General features: G+C 38.5%; 1 protein-coding gene across 1 annotated transcript in view; it reads right to left on the bottom strand.

Moving 5' to 3' along the window:
* Positions 1-2,670: 2,670 nt before the first annotated feature.
* Positions 2,671-23,774, bottom strand: part of ATG10 (autophagy related 10) — a 253,207-nt gene continuing 232,103 nt past the window's right edge. Inside the window, exons 4-6 of the mRNA XM_037800748.1 lie at positions 16,911-17,008; positions 16,139-16,258; positions 2,671-3,747 (exon numbers count right to left, since the gene is read on the bottom strand). Coding sequence (XP_037656676.1) covers positions 16,159-16,258; positions 16,911-17,008 — 198 coding nt within the window. The 3' untranslated portion in view covers positions 2,671-3,747; positions 16,139-16,158. The remainder of the gene's footprint in view (positions 3,748-16,138; positions 16,259-16,910; positions 17,009-23,774) is intronic.

Raw genomic sequence — 23,774 nt, 5'->3', positions numbered from 1 at the left:
TTGGGGTTTCCAAACTCAAGGAACATCAGACTTCCTTAAGGCACTTGTTAAATTACAGATACTCCCAATCTTTTGGAAAAAAAATCTTTAGGGTATTTCAGGAGAAATGAGTTTTTTTTTTAATCATTGTAGAATATAGCATATATACATAAAAGTGATAACTTTCCAAGTGCAATTTAACAGCAAATTTTAAAGAATGTTATGGTTTACAGTTCCACCCTCTCAGTTATTTCCTATTGTGAAATATAACATATATGCAAAAAGGTAATATTTCAAAGTGGTGCTTTACAAGTAGTTATATAGAAAATAAGTCTTAATGACAGGCTCTTAGGTGGTGTTTCCCCCACTTAGAGGAAACCACTGATCTTACCCCAAACACTTCATCTTACTAGTCAGAAGCCCAGAGAGGTAGCTTTTAAATTATTTTCAGAAATAATTTGTCAAGTAGTTGGCACACAGTGAATCAGAACCATGGTTTTGTCTTCTGATTCCTAAAGAAACTGTAGCTGTCAGAGATCCATCCTATAGCTTCACAGGTAGCTACTTGAGGCATTCATGCATAAGTGATGGTAGGTATTTTAGTAAGTTTTTGTTTTGCCCCTTTTGAAAGGAAGAGGGATAGTTTTGTGTATGTGTTTATAATGGTATATGTGGAAAAACTGAAACACTCTGGTTAATGATGTTCTGGAAAAAATTAAAACTCTTAGTGAGACAGAAAGTATATGCCTCAGATACATGTTTTGGTTTGGTTCATTTTTTTTTTTTTTCATTTTTTGATAGAACTGAGAGACGCAGTTATAATTTAACAGCTTTGCAAATTTGTATATAAATGTTTATGTATGCTAATTTCCTGTATTTCATTCTAGGAAAATGTTCTTGTTGCAGGACTTGATCATAAAGGTCATGTCGTGGATAATATTTCTGGAGTCTATTTCAGTTTTGTCAAAGTAGCTAACATTTCTTTACTGGTTTTGTACAAGTCAAGAAAAGAGATGAAGATCATAAACTACCATATTACAATAAGTATTCACTAACAGCTACTTGTATAATCTTTATTTTGACCTGTAAAATCTGTTTACATGAATCATTCAAGCATTAACTCACATTCGTTATGACACTGTAGTTTGGGGATTGTCTGGCTGTACTGAGCATTCTTAATTTCCTGCACTATCCCTGTCTATATTATTTGGTAAAGAGATGTTATGTTTAGGTTTTGTTAGCACATGAGGAGGAAAAGTGGATTTTAAACTTATTGTCACCATAATGCCACTATAGGAGTCCTAGAGAAATGCATGAAAACATGTAACAATTAAATGATATCAGCATAAATCATCTGATAGGAGAAAATAATTTTGAGTAGCACATATGAACGGAACTATGAGTGGCAGATAACCAGTATGTCCAATATGTCCAAATATGCACACGCACAGTCGCCACTTCATTCAGACCGGCACTTAAGCCTTTAATATGTGGTGTGTATCTTCAAAGATGAGGGAGCCACTCACATCTAGCCCTGGGGACTTCAGCCAGGCTGATAAGCACCACTGCAAATCTCTTCCTTTAATGCACCCTGCTGCCTTCAAGGTGCAACTCTGATGCTCAGGAGAAGTTCTCCCTCAGGAGACAACACGACAGTCATTGTCCCTCACATCACCCCTTCAATCTTCCAGTCAGGGAAACACCAACTCCCTCCCTCAGGTCCTTTACCAGTCATCTGCTTGATTATCTGTAATAATAAGTTATTGACATGAATGCTGCTCTCCCAGTGTGGGATTTTTTTTTTTTTAATCTAGCTTTAAAGTCTTTCGTTGCAGTTAATTAGAAGTAAGACAAGAGATTACATTATTCAGCCAGGTTAAAAGTGTACAACTTATTGAGTACAACAGATTTTCAAATAAGTTTAGAGGCTAATGAATATATTATAATGCTTCTGTACCTCCTTTAGCAACAAGCTGATGTTTAAAGCTGTAGAGTGGTGGGCAGTTTGTACAGTAGTCGGCAGTTTAAGCCACATTTTAAATAATTTGTCATTTCAGTCACAGCTGAGAATAGTACAGAGAAATGTTACTTGTCAAAACATGTTTTGTCCATTAATACCTGTTCTGGAAACAGTGATATGAAATAGATTGTTTCGTCACATCTTTTTTCTCCAACAGCTTTGTGAATTTATTTATCCAGTTTATAATCAAAACAATTTTTTCTATATAGGTTGACAGTTTCAGATACTCTAGTTCATGTGTATTTGCAGGTAAGTAGGACCATTTTCCCTCCTTAGGTTCCCAGTAGGTTCCAAGTATTTCCTTAGGCTTTTAATTCCAGTATGCAATAGTTCATTTTACTCATTCTGTATTTTATACATTTTCTTATGTTTATAATTAGGTATTTTTTTCTCTGTCATTATCCCCCTCTCTTGCTATAGTATGTGTGTATGTATGTATGCATGATCCCAATCTTCTATGTACATATGTGTGTGTATACATATCTATAATGTATATGTGTGTGTGTGTGTGTATATATATATATATATATATATATATAAAAAATAGAAGAAAGAAATAGAAGAAAGCATTGTGAATGGAATTTGGACCTAAGATTTATCCCATAATTAAATTTCAGAGGGTCTAGGAATCTCCTGAAACTATGCAGAATTCTGTCTATCCATCCATCCATCCATCCATCCATCCATCCATCCATCCATCCATTCATCCATTCTCACACTCATGCATTTTTCTGGAAATTAGTTCTATACCTTTTCATATTTTCAAAACGATTCCTAACCCAAGAAGTCAGCTGATATTTAATATTTAAATCTGTACAATAGTGGGCAGATTTAGTGACCCATAATTTTTCATTTTAATCACAGCTGAGAACAGTAGAGAGAAGTTGTCTGTGGTTTGTTGTTTATGAAATGTCTGAGTGAAGCAAGGTAAAAAAGGACAAATATGTTATGATTTCACTTATATGAAATATCTAGAAATAGCAAATTTTTAGAGATAGAAAGTATATTAGAGGTTGAGAGAAGACAGGGGAGGAGCAGTTGTTGCTTGGTGAATATAAAGTATAAATTTTGGAAAATTTGAAGTAAAGTTTTTTAAGTAAATAATTGGGGGAGGAATATTTTAGCTTAAGGGTTCATAGAATGTAATTTTACTTAATTGTGGAAGAAGGTTTTAGGAAGAGATAAAAACCATAAGCAACTGGGCCAGGATAAAGCCGAATTCTTTAGGCCTGAAGGTTGCTGGAGTTCTTAGGTTATACAACTGAGGATGTGATAAAATTTGTGATGTACATACAGGAGTCCTTAATACTTTCATTTCTCAACAACCTTGTGAAATGGGCACGCTTATTGGCATCCCTTTTTTAGAGATGAGGAAACTTAAGACTTAGTTTCTAAGCTCCTCTGACCTGGTTGTTCCTCTCCTTGAAAGCCTTCTTTAGGTCCCGTTGGTGGTTCTCAGGCTTCAGCTTATGTAACACTCATCTAGAGAGTTCTCTGAGAATGTAGATTCTCAAAATTCTAGTTCAGAGGGCCTGAGGAGGACTTTAGAATCTATAATTTTAAGCACTCTGGGGATACTAGCATGATAAAATATATCTTAACACCCAAGCACAATCCACATGTCCACTCTCCTTGGCCTGATGATCAAATTGATCCTTAAGGATATTTCTGCGAAACTCCTGCTCATCCTTCCAAGTCCAGTTGGAAAGGCATCTCAAACATCTACACACCAGGCAAAAGTAACCACTCTAAAAAAAAAAAAAGGCAAATTTATTCACATATTAAATATTTTTTTCATTTTAATCACAGTTGAGAACAATAGAGCGCAGTTGTCTGCAGTTTGACATAATTTACTAAAGGTCCCCAATGTGTTGAGTTCTGCAGGGCCATGCATCTGTGGATGAATGATCCAGTCTGTAGAACCCGCCAAATGCAAATTTTATGTTCTCCTTTGGTTGCGTTGCTGACCTAATTATGGAACATGGGCCACTTTACAGAGTTTCCCCAATGTCATTGGTAAAGGTAGAATCAGAAACAGGGTGTAAGTCCTACCCTCATGAATGAAAGTGGAGGACAAAAGCCCATAGGTATTTTTAATATCTAAGCATAGAATAAAAATTCACAGAATAGACAAAATAAAAAATGTGCACAACACAGCACAATTTCTGCAATTGGCTTTAAAAACATTTCAGCAAAGAAAATAAAAAGAAGAAACAGATAATTAAGAAATTATGGCAAAATCTTGGTAATTGCTGATTCTGGTTTATAGGTATGTGAGGGTTCCTTGTACTGTTCTCTCTACTTTTGAGTATTTTGAAATTTTTTCATAATTTTTAAATTACATGCACATCATAATTGTGCAACTGCCACATTCTCTGGTTATACTAGAGCCAGTTCACAGCAGCTCTAAGAGAAGCACAGTGTAGATGTGGAGGCAATCAAGTGGACAAGAAGAAGTTGGGAAAACTAAACTGAGCAGCACTGAGAAAAATAGAACATATCAGGAAGAAACAAAGCTGAGAATCTGCAAATTTTAATAAAAGAGAAAAAAGTACAATTCGGTAATAAAAATGAAATTATTTCAAAGACTTAAGGAAATGGTAATCACAACTGCTGTTGGGAATTTAAATTGATATAGCTTACTAGTGAACAAAATAGCAACATGAATCAAAAGTCTTAAAACATTCAATATCCTTTGATCTGTTAATTCCCTTAGAAACAGAGTAACCTAAGGAAGCAAAACATGAGCAACTGTTTCTGTACAGATATCTCATTGCATTATAGTCTGAAAGCTTCTTGAGGGAAGGGGCTTTGTCTGAGTTACTGACCACTATGCCCCTAGCACAGTCTGGACCCTGCAGGAAGTAGGCACCTAATGAATGAATCTTAAATGAACACTGAAGAATTAGAAACAAGTCCAACAACTGGTGAACTATCTGGTACATTCTGATATAGAAGGAATCCTAGTTAGTCCTTTTAAATTGTATTAAAAACACAAACAGTAAATGACAAGAAAATGTTCCAGAAATCACATTAAGTGGAAAACTTCAGGGTAAAACCACATATAGAATGATCCTAATTAAGTATGTTTGAAATAGTAGAAGGAAATAAGATCAAAATTTTAACCGCAGTTTTCTTTGGGTGACACACATTTAGGTGATTTTTAAGTTTTTTCCTTCAAATGTTTCTGTTCCCCACCACCTCCAAGTTATCTCTAAGGATTAAAATCTTTTTTAAAAATGAATTTTCACTTCCACATTCTATAATTAGTTAAGTGTAATGTCCTAGTTTGCTAATGCTGCAGAATGCAAAACACCAGAGATGGATAGGCTTTTATAAAACGGGGGTTTATTTTGCTACACAGTTACAGTCTTAAGGCCACAAAACGTCCAACGTAACACCTCAGCAATCGGGTACCTTCACTGGAGGATGGCCAATGGCGTCCGGAAAAACCTCTGCTAGCTAGGAACGCAGCTGGCAACTGCTCCAAAGCTCCGGCCTCAAAATGGCTTTCTCCCAGGACGTTCCTCTCTAGCAAGCTTGCTCCTCTTCAAAACATCACTCCCAGCTGCACTCACTTCCCTCTCTTTGAGTCAGCTCATTTATATAGCTCCACTGATCAAGGCCCACCCTGAATGGGCGGGGCCATGCCTCCATGGGAACATCTCATCAGAATCACTACCCACAGCTGGATGGGGCACATTCCAAGCAAATCCAACCAGCACCAAAAACTTCTGCCCCACAAGACTACAAAGATAATGGCATTTGGGGGACACAATACACTCAAACTGGCACATGTAACATTACAGAAAGAGCCCAAGTCATCTTTGACTATCATTTCCAATTCGAGTTTCCACTCTCCACCCTCAGAGATAACCTACCTTATGAGTTGGAATGTGTCCTTCTAGACCATTTTAAATATTTTTGCCTACATATATATGTGCCTATAGAAAATTTGTGGTATTAGTGTGGTTTTATACATATAAAGGTTTCAAGCTCTATGCATGGTTCAGCATCTTGTTTGGTATTTGTTTAACTAAAAAATCTGCTGATGAGCTCTGCTATTATGGAGACTGAGTTCATTTCCCTTAACTGCTATATAGTACCACACTTTATTTAGCCATTTTCCTATTGACAAGCAGGAAAGGTCCTGGCTATGCTTTCTCTGAACCTACTGAAGGAAGGGCTGAGGAGACTACATTCCGCTCTGTTGCTGGTGGCAGGAGAGAAAAATCTCCAAAAGTGAGTGGCAGTTCCCAAAAGGGAAAGCAGGCCGGGTCCCTTGTACCTGCAGAAAAGAGATGAGGGGGGCTGTTCTGAGCCCAAGCAGGGCTCCCAGTTTAGAACCTAAGACAGAAAAGTCATGACAATGGTCTCTTCTCTTTCTCTCCACAGCTTGTTCTGGTTCTTGGTAGGTCTCTAACACTGATCTCTTTGTCTGTCCTCTGTCATCAGTTTTAACTAGGAACTTACCACCTCACTCCATCTTAGCTTCTTGGCTTCCCTCATGTTTCTTTTCTTTGGAATTTATTCAACACACTACTCATATGAGTCCTCCAAAAACAACTCCATAGAGTCACCCTTACATGTAAAAACATTTTAAAGGAGCCCTATTGCATTCCTTTGACCTACTCACAATTCCCTATTCAGTGTCCAGGGCTTCTAACTGAAATGCCCTTGGCCCTCTAGCCTCTTATCAGGAGGACTCGCCTTCAAATCCTACTTCTCTTGGGCTCAGTGTTCACCAACATATCCAAACATTTTGCAAAGAATTATTGAGTGCTATCAAGTGCCAGGCACCATGCTAGAGCCTGAAGATCTGGCAGGTACACATCAAAACAATGCATCAAAGGCTGTAGATATACAGGACTATGATTTCTCATTAATTTATTAAAACATGTTTTGTTAAATTTTGTCTCTTTGTTATAACTAACAGTGACTTATGAGTATGTGGAAAACTTCAAAGTAATCCAAGAAAGCATTGCACAGTCATTAGCTTTATTTTTATGCAGATTTGATTTGAATGTAGGAACATGTGAATCTTAAGGTTTTTCAAAAAATAATTTACAAAATAGGACTTGGTGATCTCTAAAGACCACGTCCAGCTCTAAAGGTCTAGAATACTGGAAAATTGCAACAGGGCTCTGTTACCACTAGGTGTTGCTGTTGGTAACACAAAAGAACTGAAAGCAAGGGCTTTACATTGCAGTACAGCTTGAAGGAACACTACCAAACTTAAGAACAAAAATGTGAAAGCACTTTTATAGACAAGCCCCATAAAGATTCCAAGGAGCAGCTGCAGAGAACTATGTTCACATTAAAGTAGCCTAGTGCCAAGGGCACAATAATAGTTAAGTTCTTCCTACATCTTTCTAGAACAGCCTTCAGCAACTGGTCAGCCAGCACAAGGCAGGGCGGGGGGGAGCTTATTGTTAGTTTTCAAATCTTTGTTTTCTGGAGCTTGAAATACATTCCATATCACAACCCAGCACTCACACACACATGCACACATACATACATAAGGTTTCACAAAAATGTACCCTTACTGTATGCAATGCACTTTGATATATTTTTATGTATTCCATTTCACTTTTTAAATACTAGTCATAAATCAATATATTGATTTCACTTGATCTAATACAATTCTTTCCATTAATACATCAGGAAACAGAGACTCAGATGCAGTGACCTGTCCTAGGTAATACAGTAAGCCAGGACTCCTCAAGACACTGGCAGGTTTTTGTTTCGGAAGGTCCTAGGCAAAAATCAAAAAGTGTCCTGGGCACACTCCCAACCCCTGTTGTGCTTCTCTTCCTTGTAAAGCCTATGGCCAGTTTGTGGTAGTGCAAAAGAAACCTGACAAAGTATGTGTGAGATTAGATAAATGTAGTATTCATTTTAAAAATATAGTTCTTTCTAAAATTTAACTCTTCTACTTGATTCCCTTCAGTTGTTCCTTGTGGTTTTCAAGGCCAAAGCCAAACACTCACGTGGCAATCAAGGCACTTCCAGAACTGGGCCAGTCCCACTAGCCAGCCTCATTCTTCACCACTTCCCAACTGCACTTTCTCCCATTCTTGACCTGGCTGAAGTCTTAAGTTTTTCGAGACTCCACTCATTCCTCTTCTGCAAAGCCTTCCCTGGCACATACTTTCCACATCCCTGCCACAGTCTCATCCCCTGCACAGGAATCTTCTCCTTGTTTGTCTTCTCCACTAGACTGTGGCATTCTTATGTGTCAGTCCTGTCTTTTGGTTTGGTATCCCTGGCACTTAAGGCTTGGCACATAAGAGGAGCTCAATAAATATCTGCATAGTCTTACTCTCAAAGTTTTAGTCCTAAAAGAAAAACCAAAAAGAAACCCACAAACATTTCATCGGAATATCAGCTCTCTGAATTATGTTAAGAGCTGTTTTGATAATGCATATCTCCATTTCATAATATCCTGATAGTATGCATATAACATACTTACCACGGGAGGAACGGATGTGAAAACCCAGTTTTGACTTACTTTTTTTCCACTTGATTTTAATAAGTTTTGTTGGAGAGGGGGTTAGTTTTTGTTTTTCTTAAACTTCCAGCTTAGTTTATAGGCTGGTAACCTCTGTTCCTTCCACTAGTGGCTCAAAGAACTAGCCCATCCACTCAGATTCTTCCTAGATCCACTTACAAGGGGCAAACAAGAACGCTTATGTGCATATCACCATAGAATATAACAAAAAAGTGGTCATCTCCTTAAGTCACTCACTATCAATCATCAATGAGGGGGCAAAATCAAAGTGAAAGAGAGACACTTAAGTACCAATAATGACTAGTTGCAGTGAGTTGTGAAGGGAGAGATCACTCCGTGGGGCTGAGGCAGTCAGAACTGGCTTTGTGAAGAGTGAATCATACAGAATAGGTGAGAACTGGGTAGCTGTATGGGGAAGGAAGACTTTCTAGATGGGAACCAGCAGGAACAGGGTTCAGATGAACCCTAGGGACAGCGAATACACTCCTATCAGACAGTCTGTTGGGTGCTGGGGAGGCGTTAGGCATGGAAAGAAGTAGGAGGGAGTAGGTGTGCTGGAGCCCACATTTCCGAGGACCTTGAGAAAGCCAGACAGGAGAAGGACCAGCCACAGTTACCCATAATTAACCTTTATTCCTCAGGGCTTCTGTTATTATGAAGCACACTCAGTTACATACATTTTGATCTTCTCTGTGCCCTCGTTGGGTAATTGGCCAACTACCAGCTAGCAAGAGGTCAAATCTGACTAGAACCCACAAGTCTAGCTAAGGACTCACAATCTAGCTCATCAGGTTTCAACCTATTTCATAGACCCAAGTACTGGAGTGGGCCTCAGAAGTTACGTGGCTGAACTTCCTCATTTTACAAATCAGTTAACTGAGAGCCTAGGAGATGAGGTGATTTTTTTTCCTGAAACCGAAGGAACATTTTGGGAAATTGGCTGGTAGCAGCTTTAACCAGGCTCATTTCTGACTGAAAGTGCTTTACATTATATTAGCTGAGGAAGAAGCTAGGAGGAAAAATCCTCATACTGCAGAGAAAGAACTGTTATTTTGGCAAAACAAATATTTTTCTCTTTTTAAATGTTTTATAACCATTAGGATAACAGTCTGTTAGCATAGCTGCATTTTTTTGTAAATGGAAATTTTCATCAACCAAAAATTAAAAATTTTTTTAAATTATTTATTTAATTTTTGAATGTTTACAAATAGACACTTAAATGTTTTTTAAGTGAAAAAAATTCAGAAAAGCAAGAGATGCCTGTGGAGATGGATCTGTCTGAGAGGGAGGTCTCAAATCTATAGGAGAGCTTAGAACGTTGTTTTTGCCACTGATGAAGTTTTAGATTTCAGTGATCACAGAGGAAAAAAAAAAAGGCAAAACAACTACTGCCCCCAACATAACAGACCATCATCTCAGAATCTCTTTGTTAAAGGATAACTAATATTTCCAGACGAAAACATCATCCACATGACACATTATTAGGATTTTTTTTACACTAGAAATGACATGGTGTGATGGTTTGAAGCTGTTATGTATCCCAGAAAAAATCATGTTTTTAAAATCCATTCCTGTGGTTGTAGACCTATTGTGGGTAGGACCTTTTGATTAGGTTATTTCAGTTGAGATGTGACCCACTTCATTCAGGGAGAGTCTTAATCCTCTTACCGAAGTCCTTTATAAGAGGATAACATACAGAGAAGAAGCCCCCCAGAGAAGCTAAGAGAGACAGATGCTAAGAGAGCGGGGACACACAGAAAACAGAGGAAGCCACTGAAGCCAGGAGATGAAAGGAATGAAACCTGGGAGAGAAGATACCAGCAGGGGCTGGCCATGTGCCTTCCCATGTGACACAGGTGTCCCATATTCCAGCAGCCTGTCTTCATAGTCCAGGTATCATCCTGTTGATGTCTTGAATTGGACATTTTCATGGCCTAAGAACTGTAAATTCTAAGTTAATAAATCCCCATTGTAAAAGCCAACCCATTTCTGGTACATTGCATTCCGGCAGCTTTACCAAACTAAAACACATGGCTTGAGAAATCTGTTTACATTAGGGAGAAACAGGGGTAGTGGAGGTAGGGGGAAATCCCTTGCAGAAGTTGAAAACATGTTAAGTGGTAAATACCAAAATGCCCAGCAGGTATTTAAGCAATCTTTCATCCTAGCAAGGATATGTGCAGCTCAGCATTTCAAAGCTCATTTTTAGCTTTTCTAGCAGTTTGAATTAACCCTTGTTTATACCTTCATTCCCTTTTTTTTTTTTTTCATTTCTATTGAGATTGTTCAGATACCATACAATTATCCAAAGATCCAAAGTGTACAATCACTTGCCCCTGGGTACCCTCATACAGCTGTGCATCCATCACACTTAATTTTTGTTCAATTTTTAGAAACTTTTCATTACTCCAGACAAGAAATAAAGTGAAAGATGAAAAAGAAAAAAAAAAAAAAAAAAAAGAAAAGAAAAGGAAACTCTAATCCTCCCCTATCTCTAACCAACCTCCCTCAATTGTTGACTCATAGTATTGATATAGTACATTTGTTACTGTTTATGAAAAAATGTTGAAATACTACTAACTGTAGTATATAGTTTGTAATAGGTATATAGTTCTTCCCTATATGCCCCTCTATTATTAACTTCTAATTGTATTGTCATACATTTGTTCTGGTTCATGGAAGCGATTTCTAGTATTTGTACAGTTGATCATGGACATTGCCCACCATAGGATTCAGTTTTATACATTCCCATCTTTTGACCTCCAACTTTCCTTCTGGTGACATATATGACTCTGAGGTTCCCCTTTCCACCTCATTCACACACCATTCGGCAGTGTTAGTTATTCTCACATCTTGCTACCAACACCCTGTTCATTTCCAAACATTTAAGTTCATCCTAATTGAACATTCTGCTCATACTAAGCAACCACTCCCCATTCTTAAGCCTTGTCCTATATCTTGGTACCTTATATTTCATGTCTATGAATTTACATATTATAATTAGTTCCTATCAGTGAGACCCTGTAATAATTGTCCTAATGTGTCTGGCTTATTTCACTCAGTATATTGCCCTCGAGGTTTTGTCATCAACCCATTTTTTTTTAATATGGTTTTGTTCACTCACCATACATTCCATCCCAAGTAAATAATCGATGGTTTTCTGCATGGTCATACATTTATGTGTTCACCACCTTCACCACTATCTATATAAGGGCATCTACATTTCTTCCACAAGGCAGGAGGGAGAGTCAAAGAAGGTAGAGAGGCAAAAGAAAGAGGGGGAAAAAAAAAGATAGCTAGGAAGCAGCAAAAGGAAAAATAACCTTAAATCAAAGTAGAATAAAGAATCAGACAATACCACCAATGTCAAGTGTCTAACATGCCTCCCCTATCCCCCCCTCTTATCTGCATTCACCTTGGTATATCACCTTTGTTACATTAAAGGAAGCATAATACAACAATGATTCTATTAGTTACAGTCTCTAGTTTATGCTGATTGCATCCCTCCCCCAATGCCTCCCCATTTTTAACAACTTGCAAGGTTGACATTTGCTTGTTCTCCCTCGTAAAAGAACATATTTGTACATTTTATCACAATTGTTGAATACTCTAGATTTCACCAAGTTATACAGTCCCAGTCGTTATCTTTCCTCCTTTCTTCTGGTGTCTCACATGCTCCCCATCTTCCTCTCTCAACCGTATTCATAGTTACCTTTGTTCAGTGTACTTACATTGTTGTGCTACCATCTCCCCAAATTGTGTTCCAAACCACGCACTCCTGTCTTCTATCACCGTGTAGTGCTCCCTTTAGTATTTCCTGTAGGACAGGTGTCTTGTTCACAAAGTCTCTCATTGTCTGTCAGAAAATATTTTGAGCTCTCCCTCATATTCGAAGGACAGCTTTGCTGGATACAGGATTCTTGGTTGGCGGTTTTTCTCTTTCAGTATCTTAAATATATCACACCACTTCCTTCTTGCCTCCATGGTTTCTGCTGAGAGATCCGCACATAGTCTTATTAAGCTTCCTTTGTATGTAATGGATTGCTTTTCTCTTGCTGCTTTCAGGATTCTCTCTTTGTCTTTGACATTTGATAATCCGATTATTAAGTGTCTTGGCGTAGCCCTATTCATATCTCTTCTGTTTGGAGTATGCTGCGCTTCTTGGATCTGTAATTTTATGTCTTTCATAAGAGATGGGAAATTTTCATTAATTATTTCCTCTATTATTGCTTCTGCCCCCTTTCCCTTCTCTTCTCCTTCTGGGACACCAATGATACGTACATTATTGTACTTTGTTTCATCCTTGAGTTTCTGGAGACGTTGCTCATATTTTTTCATTCTTTTCTCCATCTGCTCCTTTGCGTGTAGGCTTTCAGGTGTTTTGTTCTCCAGTTCCTGAGTGTTTTCTTCTGTCTCTTGAGATCTGCTGTTGTATGTTTCCATTGCGTCTTTCATCTCTTGTGTTGTGCCTTTCATTTCCATAGATTCTACTAGCAGTTTTTTTGAACTTTTTATTTCTGCCGTATACATGCCCAGTGCTTCCTTTACAGCCTCTATCTCTTTTGCAATATCTTCTCTAAACTTTTTTATTTGATTTAGCATTAGTTGTTTAAATTCCTGTATCTCAGTTGAAGTGTACGTTTGTTCCTTTGACTGGGCCATAACTTCGTTTTTCTTAGTGTAGGTTGTAATTTTCTGTTGTCTAGGCATGGTTTCCTTGATTATCCAAATCAGGTTTTCCCAGACCAGAACAGGCTCAGGTCCCAGAGGGAAGAAATATTCAGTATCTGGTTTCCCTGCGGGTGTGTCTTAGAAAATTGCTCCACCCTTTGATGCCTCGGGTCACTGTGCTTTTCTGCCCAGCAGGTGATGCCTGTTAGCCTGTAATTCTTGACTGGTGTGAGGAGGTATGGCCGTGTTCCCCCAGGCTCTGGGGTCTGGTTCTGAATGGAAAGGGCCCCACCCCTTTCCTCCTAGGGAAGACAGAGCCCCCAGGTGGAGGTCATTAGCATTTCAATGGTCTCTCTCTCTGCTTGTGCTATCTCCACCCTTCTCCGCTTCACAGCCCTGGAAACTGAAAATGACTGGGGCTTTCTCCACTGAGCCAAAAAAGAAACAGATAGTCCCCTTCAGACCCAGTCCAAGGCGACCCTCCGGCTCTCCCAGGTCAGTCGTCACCCAAAGCCTCTGTCTGTTTTTTGGGGATGCATACCTGTAGTGAGCAGTTCACACTCACTACTTAAAACCCCAGTTGGAGCTCAGCTGAGCTATATTCGCTTGCTGGGAGAGAGCTTCTCTCTGGCACCAGGAGGCTTTGCAGCTCGGGCTATGGGGGAGGGGGTCCCACGACCTGGTTCCGCAGGTTTTACTTACAGATTTTATGCTGTGTTCTCGGGCATTCCTCCCAATTCAGGTTGGTGTATGATGAGTGGATGGTCTCGTTTGTCCCCCTGCAGTTATTCTGGATTATTTACTAGTTGTTTCTGTTTTTTTGTAGTTGTTCCAGGGGGACTACTTAGCTTCCACTCTTCTCTGTGCCGCCATCTTGGCCCTAGGTGCCTTCATTCCCTTTTTGAAAGTTTGGCCCTTAATGTACAAATGTGGACTGGAGGTGCTGGTGCTGTCATGCTCCTTTGTGATTCATAGATAACCCCTTCAACATAAGTGTGCCACATTTTCAACACATGCCTCTTAAATGTCCTCAAAATCCAGGGATGCCAGACCAATTTTAGGATGTTAAGTCCAGCTTGCCATAGCTATACACAGAATTGGAAAGGTCCAGATGGTAGACCAAAACAATACAAATATATGCAACAATAAGGGTAAATCCAGACCAGAGTTTCTCCAGGGAATGTGTGCATTAGGACCACCCCAGAGAGGCTGTTTCAGATGGTTGAGCATGGGCTGCCAGCACTTGTGGTTATAGAAGTTCCTCGAGGAATTCTAATGTATATCTCTCATTGAAAGACACTGTTTTGGTTTTGCTAAAGCTGAAGAAATGCAGTATATCAGAAATGGGTTGGCTTTTACAACGGGGATTTATTAACTTACAAGTATACAGTTCTGAAGCCATGACAATGTCCAAATCAAGGTATAGTCAGATGATTTCTGGACTCCTCTGCCACATGGGAAGGCATATGGCTGGCATCTGCTAGTCCTTCTCTCCCAGGTTTCATTGCTCTCAACTTCTGGCTTCAGTGGCTTCCTTTCTCAGCTTCTGGGGGGTTGGGGGAGTGGGGGTGTGTGGCTTCTTTTCTGTGTGTTATCCTCTCATTAAGGATTCCAGTTAAAAGGATTAGCCACCTTGAATAAGGTGGTCATATCTCAACAGAAATAAACTAATCAAAAGGTCCCAACTACAATAGGTCTACACCAACAGGAATGGATTTAAAAAAATCATCTTTTCTGGGGTACATATAGCCTCAAACCATCACAGACACTAATCTAGATTCTCTAAACAGCCATTTAAATTTTTCTCTTCATTCAAGCCCCTAGCAGGTTAAAATGAAAAACAAAACAAGAAACCCAAAACAGAAATCTCTTCCAGATCAGGTTCATCTTAAGACCTTACTGGTTATTAAACTTATTCACAGACTGAGTGAATGACAATCAAATATAAGAAAGGTGAACATTTAATACATATTTGTACAATACGTTACAATATTTTATCATGCATTATTGGTCTCTTGTGGTTCTTACAACAACCCTATGATGTAACTTGTTGTTCTCATATAGAGATGAAGAAAACAAGTCTCAGAGACATGAAGACTTGCTCAATGTCCCTCAAATAGTTGTAGATTTGTTATCTATAGTGACAAAATGGCCCTGGTTTCATTACTATAGGTAAAAATATTTTTGAATGTTTATTTACAATAGGACATCCTCTTTTAGGGACATGTAAATTCTGTATTTTAATTTTATTTTCTCTTATATTAAAATGAACATACAAATCCATTTCTCAAGCAATTCCCATATCATAGAAAGGGATATGAACTGGTTAGCCAGGAAAGAATGACCTGGAAGTGCCCTATTAATGTCAATATGTCTAGTATTACTGAGTTAGATTCACTTTTTTTTTGCTTTTTGTAGTGATTTGTGTCTTTGAAGTGTTTCTCATAAACATTCAGTTTATCAGTTGCTGTTAGACATTTGCTTCCAAGGTGGAAAAAAACAAAAAAACCATGTCAAAATCTTAGTGAGATGAAATAGTACATGGTATTGGTTAAAACCAGATCTGGCCAAGACAAACTCTAGGCATCCTTCATCCAACAATTTCTAATTACTTTGGGTCCAATAGAAGAATCTAAAGAAGAAGAAGAAAACAAAAATGAAGAGAATAAAATAAAATCAACTGACAAGTAAAGACATATTTCAAAAATATCAAGGCCAAAATAAAGCTATCCAGTTCTGTAGTTGGATGAGTGTTATTTATAGCAGAGTAAAATGCTTCCTAAATGAATGGTTGGGGCACTCATTGGAAAACTACAAAAGCAAGTCAGGGTTCAGCCCATCAAAGATGAAAGCCAACTTAATATATTTTGGGGCCAGGAGGGGCGTATCTAAGTGCAACAGAGACACCATGATTACTGTAGCAGCAAAACATTAAATCCAAGCTTTTCTTTTTTTACCTCATCAATTAAATAGCATTTCACTCATCCTGGGAGGTTGCTGTGGCGTAACTCAGAGGTAGATTCAGCCCAACAACTGGCCCTACAATGCTCAGCCATGAAGTGATGTAGTTGACGTTCCTAGGAAACAAGTGAAAATACAGGCAATACTGAAATTTCCATTGTGGTTTGGATGAATGGTATAAAGTCAGTTTGTCGATAACAATAGTACAAGTGAGGCTTTCTTCAAAGATAAATGGTGACTTTTGAAATCCTAGCATCTCCAAATGCTAGCTCCATTGCTCAACAAGGATGTGAGGTCCAGAGAGACTGTGAGGATCCTGCCCTGAGGTAGGTGAAGGGTGAGGCAAGGCCTTCACTCCCCTTTGATTATTCAAATTATACACTTAAAATTACAGCATTTGCTAAAGTAGCAGAATGCAGAGGTTAAGAGCATGGCTTGGGAGCACAAATGCATGGGTTCAAATCCCAGGTCCATCATTTAACTAGCTGTGTGACACTGGCTAAGTAGTTGAATCTCTCTGTGCTTTAGCATCCTCATCTATAAATTTGGTAAAATAATGATACCTAGCTCGTAGGATTGTTATAAAAATCAAAACTGTTAATATATCTTAAACATTTAGAACAGTGCCTAGCACACAGTAAAAATCAGTAAATGTTAGCCATTATTACAAAGAATATTTCCTTTTAGCCAGGCTTTTAGAGTCACATAAAAAGAGCTACACTTTTAAAATAAGAATATAAGTCAATGTATCTTGATGGCATTTCTTACCTATTGGTTTTTCGAGAATCCTTTAATATAGGAGACATGAATTCATTTGTCTTGCAGGGATGAAGTACAAAAAAGGGTTGCCCAAGTATTGGATGTTCCTGTAAAATCAAAGTTGATCAAGAATTGCCAGTGTGAGTTACTGTGAAAAAGTTAAAACGATCTGTTTTACTCCTGTAAAATAAAGGCGTGTTTTAAATTCTAAGTTATTAAATTAAGATATATGTTGATTTCCTATTTTGAAATATAATTTATAATCCAAATAAGAGAAGTTGCTGAGAAGAAGAGCTATTCATTGATAAATAGTATGGTCAAGTGTAGCAGCATAGACTTTTGTTTACACAGTACAAACGTAGATATGTTTTATCAGTTCCTCTAACTCTTTGTATGCAAATGTTTCCCTTTGGCCTATAGTAATTTTTCAGTTTTTTCCTGAAGGAAGTCGGCAGCCTGACCATCTAAACAATGTATTTCATTCCCATCAGTGTCAATGGTAAGGTGACCAAGATCATTCACACATTTTCTTCCATAAATTTTGCCAACATGTGAATTGATTCAAGCCAACTTGCATCCAGTGCCAATGGACACAAGTTCATCGAGTGGTATGGGGGTGAGGGGAGATGAAATGGCTTTAAATGGCTTTCACTATTTAAATTGTTCTATTGCCGCCTGCCTATTTTGCTCTCTGTGTTTCTCTATTCTCCCAATCCTATAGGTCTGCGTTCCTACAATTTAAAAAGTCATATGATGCAACTTCACTGCCTTTATAAGAGAATGACTGGATATAAGGTAGGGGCCAGACTGCTGCCAGATTATGAATGCAGATATCATTTTGCAAGCAATGAGAAGCCCTAGAAGATTTCTATGTAGGTGAATGATCTATGCACATGTTCTAGAAACATGAAAACAATTATTGATGATACAGGATTAACCATTATGCCATAAACTGAAAAATCAAATACCTATGAAGAGCAGATAAGTGACCTAAAGGGGTGATGCCAGTTAAAAGCCACAAGAGATGATGAGGACTGTGGGGAACTAGAGAGTATGCCCAACCAAGGATGTGCTTGCTACTCTGCTACAGCCAACTGTGTCATGTAGAATGTGGGTTCAGTGAGTCAGATCTTCCCATTTTTCAAAATAATCTGAAAATCAAGATTTTTAAGTACAAATCCATTAAATTTAAAAGTTGGCATAGTTTTTTGTTTTAAATATGGTTTGGGCCAAATAAAACAAGCCTATAAGCTGGAATTGGACTAGGAACTGCCTAGCTCCTTCTGGCTGCTTCTCCTCTTCTCAGCCAGTCCATGGAGCAGCTGAACTCGAAGCTGTCTATGGGAGGAATCATGTGGTTGTCTCTGCTGCCTCCACTCTCCAACCTGAGAACATTCATGTGTGCATGAATGTGCACACACCCACTCACAAGAAACAGAAGGGATAATTCCACTTTTATTGGTGACCCTGGGTGTGAAGACTGTGTTGTGTGAGCCTGCAGTGAGGGCTGAGTGATCCATGAGTTGTAGGTAGCTGTGTTTCTCTTTTAGTTTTAGCTCCACTTGGCATTTTATCCCTTTGAATGTCACCTGCAGATGTTTCTGCTCAGTAGCCTGATTCTTATAGTAATGCCTGAGCTGCTTCTTTCTAGCTCTCTCTGTACTCCACATCCCATCCTGGATGGGATCTAAGAATGGGGAAGAAAAGGCTCAAAAGGACATTAATGGGACACATGAAAAAAAATGGAATATAGACTGTAAGCTTTATATCAATGTTAAATGTCTTGAACTTGATAACTGCACCTAAGGTGGTTAAATAAGTGAAAATCCTTGTTTTTAGGAAATATACATGGAAGTATTAAGTGGTCAAGGAGCATGACGTATGCAACACTCTCAAATGTTCAAAAAATAGATGGATGGCCAGATAGATAGATAGATAGATAGATAGACAGATAGATAGACAGACAGATGGAATGATATGGTAAATGTGGCAAAATATTAAAACTAGTGGATCTGGGTATCAGGGGGTGTGGGTGTGCTGGTTTGAAACTGTTATGCACCCCAGAAAAGGCCATGTTCTTTTAATCCATTCCTGTGGGTGCAGACCTATTGTGGGTGGGACCTTTTGATTAGGTTGTTTCAATTGTGATGCAACCCACACAATTCAAAGTGGGTCTTAATCCTTTTACTGGAGCCCTTTATGAAGATAAAAGACATAAAAAGCTAAGAGAGCTCAGAGGAAAATACAGAGAGAGAAACACCCAGAGAGCTTGGAGAGAAAAGCCCCAGGAGAGGCAAGCAAGGATCCACAGAAACTGAAAGAGCCAGAAATGAAAGCAATGAAACCTGGGAGAGAAGGATCAGCAGACACCGGCCATGTGCTTTCCCATGTGACAGAGGAACCCCAGATACCATCGGCCTTTTTTCAGAGAAGGAATCGTCCTTTTGATGCCTTCACTGAGACATTTTCATGGCCTCAGAACTGTAAATTTGTAAACTAATAAATCCCCATTGTAAAAGCCAGCCCATTTCTGGTATATTGCATTCCAGGGGCTTTAGCAATCTGAAACAGTGAGGGTATGTTGGAATTCTCTGTGTGGGGTTTGCATTATTTTTGCAACTGTCCTCTCAGTTTGAAATCATTTCAAAATAAAAAGTTTATTTTTATTTCAAAATAAAATAAAAACACTTCAGTAATCTGCAACATTTACTATTCATTTTTCCTCAAACAATATAAAAAGAATCAAATGAGCATTTAAGGTTATGTCTTAATAAAATAAAATGCATGGTAATGCTCATGTGAAACACTTTTTAAAATAATAGAGATGGTCATGCCCTAGAAGAGCTTTTAGAATAGCTTGGTCATTTCTTCAATGCAGATTTGGCCATTTGAAAAACACAAAACCTAAAAGTCTTTATCCCTAACCACCTTGAGAATTATTACCTATGTAATTAGACAGAATATGTTAAAATAAATGTCTATCTTTAAAAGTCAAAAATTTAAGTTAGATTTTGAAAATGGATTCTAGGAACAGGAAGAAGATGGTGGCATAAAGAGGAGTGGAAGCTAGTTTGTCCCCCTGGAACAATGAATAAACAACTAGGAACAACAATAAATACTCTGGAATAACTGTGGGTGGACAAACGTGACTGTGCACTCATCATACACCAGCCTGAATTGGGAGGAATGCCCAAGATCGCAGCATAAAATCTGTAAGTAAAAACTGTGGATCCAAGCTGGGAGCCCCCTTACCCCACAGCCTGAACTGCAAAGCCTCGTGATGCTAGAGAGCAGCTCTCTCCCAGCAAGCGAAGACAGCTTAGCTTAGCTCCAACTGGTGCTTTAATTAACAAGCGTGGACTGCTCAATACAAGCTCCGAATCCCTAACAAGCAGACAGAGGCTTTTGGTGACGACTGACCTTGGAGAGCTGGAGGGTGGCCACAGACTGGCCCTGAAGGGGGCATTCTGTTCCTTTTTTTGGCTCAGTGGAGAAAGCCTCAGCCATTTTCAGTTCCCAGCGTTCTGACCCAGACAAGGGTGGAGACAGCACAGGCAGAGTCTATTCAAATGCTAATGACCTCTCCCTGGGGAGTAATCTTCCCTAAGAGGAAAGATGTGGGGCCCAGCTCTACTACCTGCCCTCCATTCAGAACCAGATCCCAGAGCCTGGGGGAAAACAGCCATGGGCCACACCTCCTTACACCAGTCTGGAGCTACAGGCTGACAGGCTTCACCTGCTGGGCAGAAAAGCACAGTGACTTGAGGCCTCATAGGGTGCACGAATCTTCTAAGACACACCGTCAGGGAGACGTGATACTATTGGCACCTTCTAAGACCTGAGCCAATTCTGGTCTGGGAAAATCTGGGGTAACCAAGGAAACCAGATGCCTAGACAACAGAAAACTACAACCTACACTAAGAAAAATGAAGCTATGGCCCAGTCAAAGGAAAAAACTTACACTGCAACTGAGATACAGGAATTTAAACAACTAATACTAAGTCAATTCAAAAAGTTTAGGGAAGATATGGCAAAAAAGATGAACCATATAATGAAAACACTGGGTGTACATAAGGTAAAAATTGAAAGTTCGAAAAACCAACTGGCAGAATCTATGGAAATGAAAGACACGACACAAGAGATGAAAGACACAATGGAAACATACAATAGCAGATTTCAAGAGGCAGAAGAAAACACTAGGAACTGGAGAACAAGGCATCTGAAAGCCTACACACAAAATAACAGATAGAGAAAAGAATGGAAAAATATGAACAACATCTCTGGGAACTTAAGGACAAAATGAAAAGCAAGAATGTATGTGTCATTGGTGTCCCAGAAGGAGAAGAGAAGGGAAAAGGGGCAGAAGCAATAACAGAGGAAATAATCAATGAAAATTTCCCATCTCTTATGAAAGACATAAAATTACGGATCCAAGAAGTGCAGCATACTACAAACCGAACAGATCTGAATAGGCCTACACCAAGACACTTAATAATCAGATTAGCAAATGTCAAAGATAAAAAGAGAATCCTGAATGCAGCAAGAGAAAAGCAATCCATCACATACAAAGGAAACTTGATAAGACTATGTGAGGATTTCTCAATAGAAACCATGGAGGCAAGAAGGAAGTGGGGTGATATATTTATGATACTGAAAGAGAAAAACCACCAACCAAGAATCCTATATCTGGCAAAACTGTCCTTCATATATGAGGGAGAGCTTAAAATATTCTCTGACAAACAGACAAGGACAGAGTTTGTGAACAAGATACCTGATCTACAGGAAACACTAAAGGAAGCACTGCAGACAGAAAGGAAAAGACAGGAATGAGAGGTTTGGAAAACAATTTTGGGAGATAGTAGCACAACAATGTAAGTACACTGAACAAAGATGACTGTGAGCATGGTTGAAAGAGGAAGGTTAGGACCATGTGGGACACCAGAATGAAAGAGGAAAGATAAAGACTGGGACTGTATAACTCAGTGAAAGCTAGGGTGCTCAACAATTGTAATAAAAGGTGCAAATCTGTTTTTACATGGGGTAGAACAAATGAATTGTCAACATTGCAAGGTGTTAAAAATAGGGTGGGATTGGGGGGGAAATGCAATCAATGCAAACTGGAGATTATAATTAACAGAAACATTGTATTATGCTTCCTTTAATATAACAAAGGCAATATAACAAAGCTAAATGCATATGGGGGGGGGGCATAGGGGAAGAGTATGGGACTCCTGACATTGGTGGTGTTGTCTGACTCTTTATTCTACTTTAGTTTAATGCTATCTTTCCTTTTATTGCTTTCTAGCTGTTAGGTTTCTCTCTCTCTCTCTCTCTCTCTTTTCTTTTTCTTTTGTCCCTCTACCTTCTTTGACTCTTCCTCCTTCTTTGTGGAAGAAATGGAGATGTCCTTATATAGTTAGTGGCGATGGTGCTGAATACATAAATATGTGACTATACAGGAAACTAATGATGGTTTATTTAGGATGGAATGTATGGTGTGTGAACAAAACCATCTTAAAAAAAATGGGTTTTTGAATAAACCTTGAGGGCACTATATTAAGTGAATTAAGACAGACACATAAGAACAAATATTGCAGGGTCTCACTGATATGAACTAATTATAATATGTAAAGTCATAGACATGAAACATAAGTTAGCAGGATATAGAACAAGGCTAAAGAATGGGGAGTGGTTGCTTATTATGAGCAGAATGTTCAACTAGGGTGAACTTAAACATTTGGAAATGGACAGAGGTGTTGGTAGCATGTTGTGAGAATAACTAACAGTGCTGAAAGGTGTGTGAATGTGGTGGAAAGGGTAAGCTCAGAGTCACGTATGTCACCAAAAGGAAACTTGGAGGTTAAAATATGGGAATGTATAAAACAGTGAATCTTGTGGTGGACAACGTCCGTGATTAACTGCACAAATATTAGAAATCTCTCTCATGAACTAGAACAAATGTATGACACTATAACTAGAAGTTAATAATAGAGGGACATATAGGAAAATATATACCTATTGCAAACTATATACTACAGTTAGTAGTATTTTAACATTCTTTCATCAACAGTAACAAAGGTACTATACCAAAACTATGACTCAATAATGGGCGGGGGGGATGGTTAGGGGTATGGGAGGATTTGAGTTTCCTTTTTTTGTCTTTATTTCTTTTCTGGAGTAATGAAAATGTTCTAAAAATTGAGAAAAAAATTAATTGTGTTGATAGACGCACAGCTGTATGATGGGCAATTTGATTGTATACTTTGGATCTTTGGATAATTGTATGGTTTGTGAACAATCTCAATTAAAAAAATGGATTTTAAAAAATTACATGGCTTGGTTAGATGTTTTGGTTTTAAAAATCAAGCTATGGTATGTTGATCAGCTTAAAATAGGAATTATGATAAGGCATATTTCTATAATCTTTAAAAAATTTTTATAAATAAATAACAATAGGCAGGACTTCCAGCTATGGCAGAATGAAGAGGTAAGCAAATTCTCTCTCCAGAAAACAAGTGTAAAACTGAACAAAATTGTCAAAACAACCATTTAAGGGCTTTCAAAAACAACCAAAAAGCAAATAAAAAATTGGAGAAGTGTTTGGTTCATGAGAGGCTGCTGTGACTGCAGTTAGAAACAAAAGGAGTCTACATCCATCTTGCCTAGAAATGCTCCCATATTTGGCCTCCTCCTCCCACAGCTCCATCAGTAGGATTTTACGAGGATGTGGGTGGCCAATAGTTGTACTGCCACAGGGGCTTATGATTTCTAACAGAAGGTGAAAACGCCTGCCCAGTGGTGTTGTCAATAAAAATGGAAAAACAGATAACAAATGAACAAGTTAAAACCACAGCTTTGCTAGCCAGAGGTTGC

This window comes from Choloepus didactylus, chromosome 13 (genome assembly GCF_015220235.1).
Source record: "Choloepus didactylus isolate mChoDid1 chromosome 13, mChoDid1.pri, whole genome shotgun sequence".
Taxonomy (NCBI): domain Eukaryota; kingdom Metazoa; phylum Chordata; class Mammalia; order Pilosa; family Megalonychidae; genus Choloepus; species Choloepus didactylus.
This window is presented reverse-complemented; position numbering and strand designations above follow the sequence as displayed.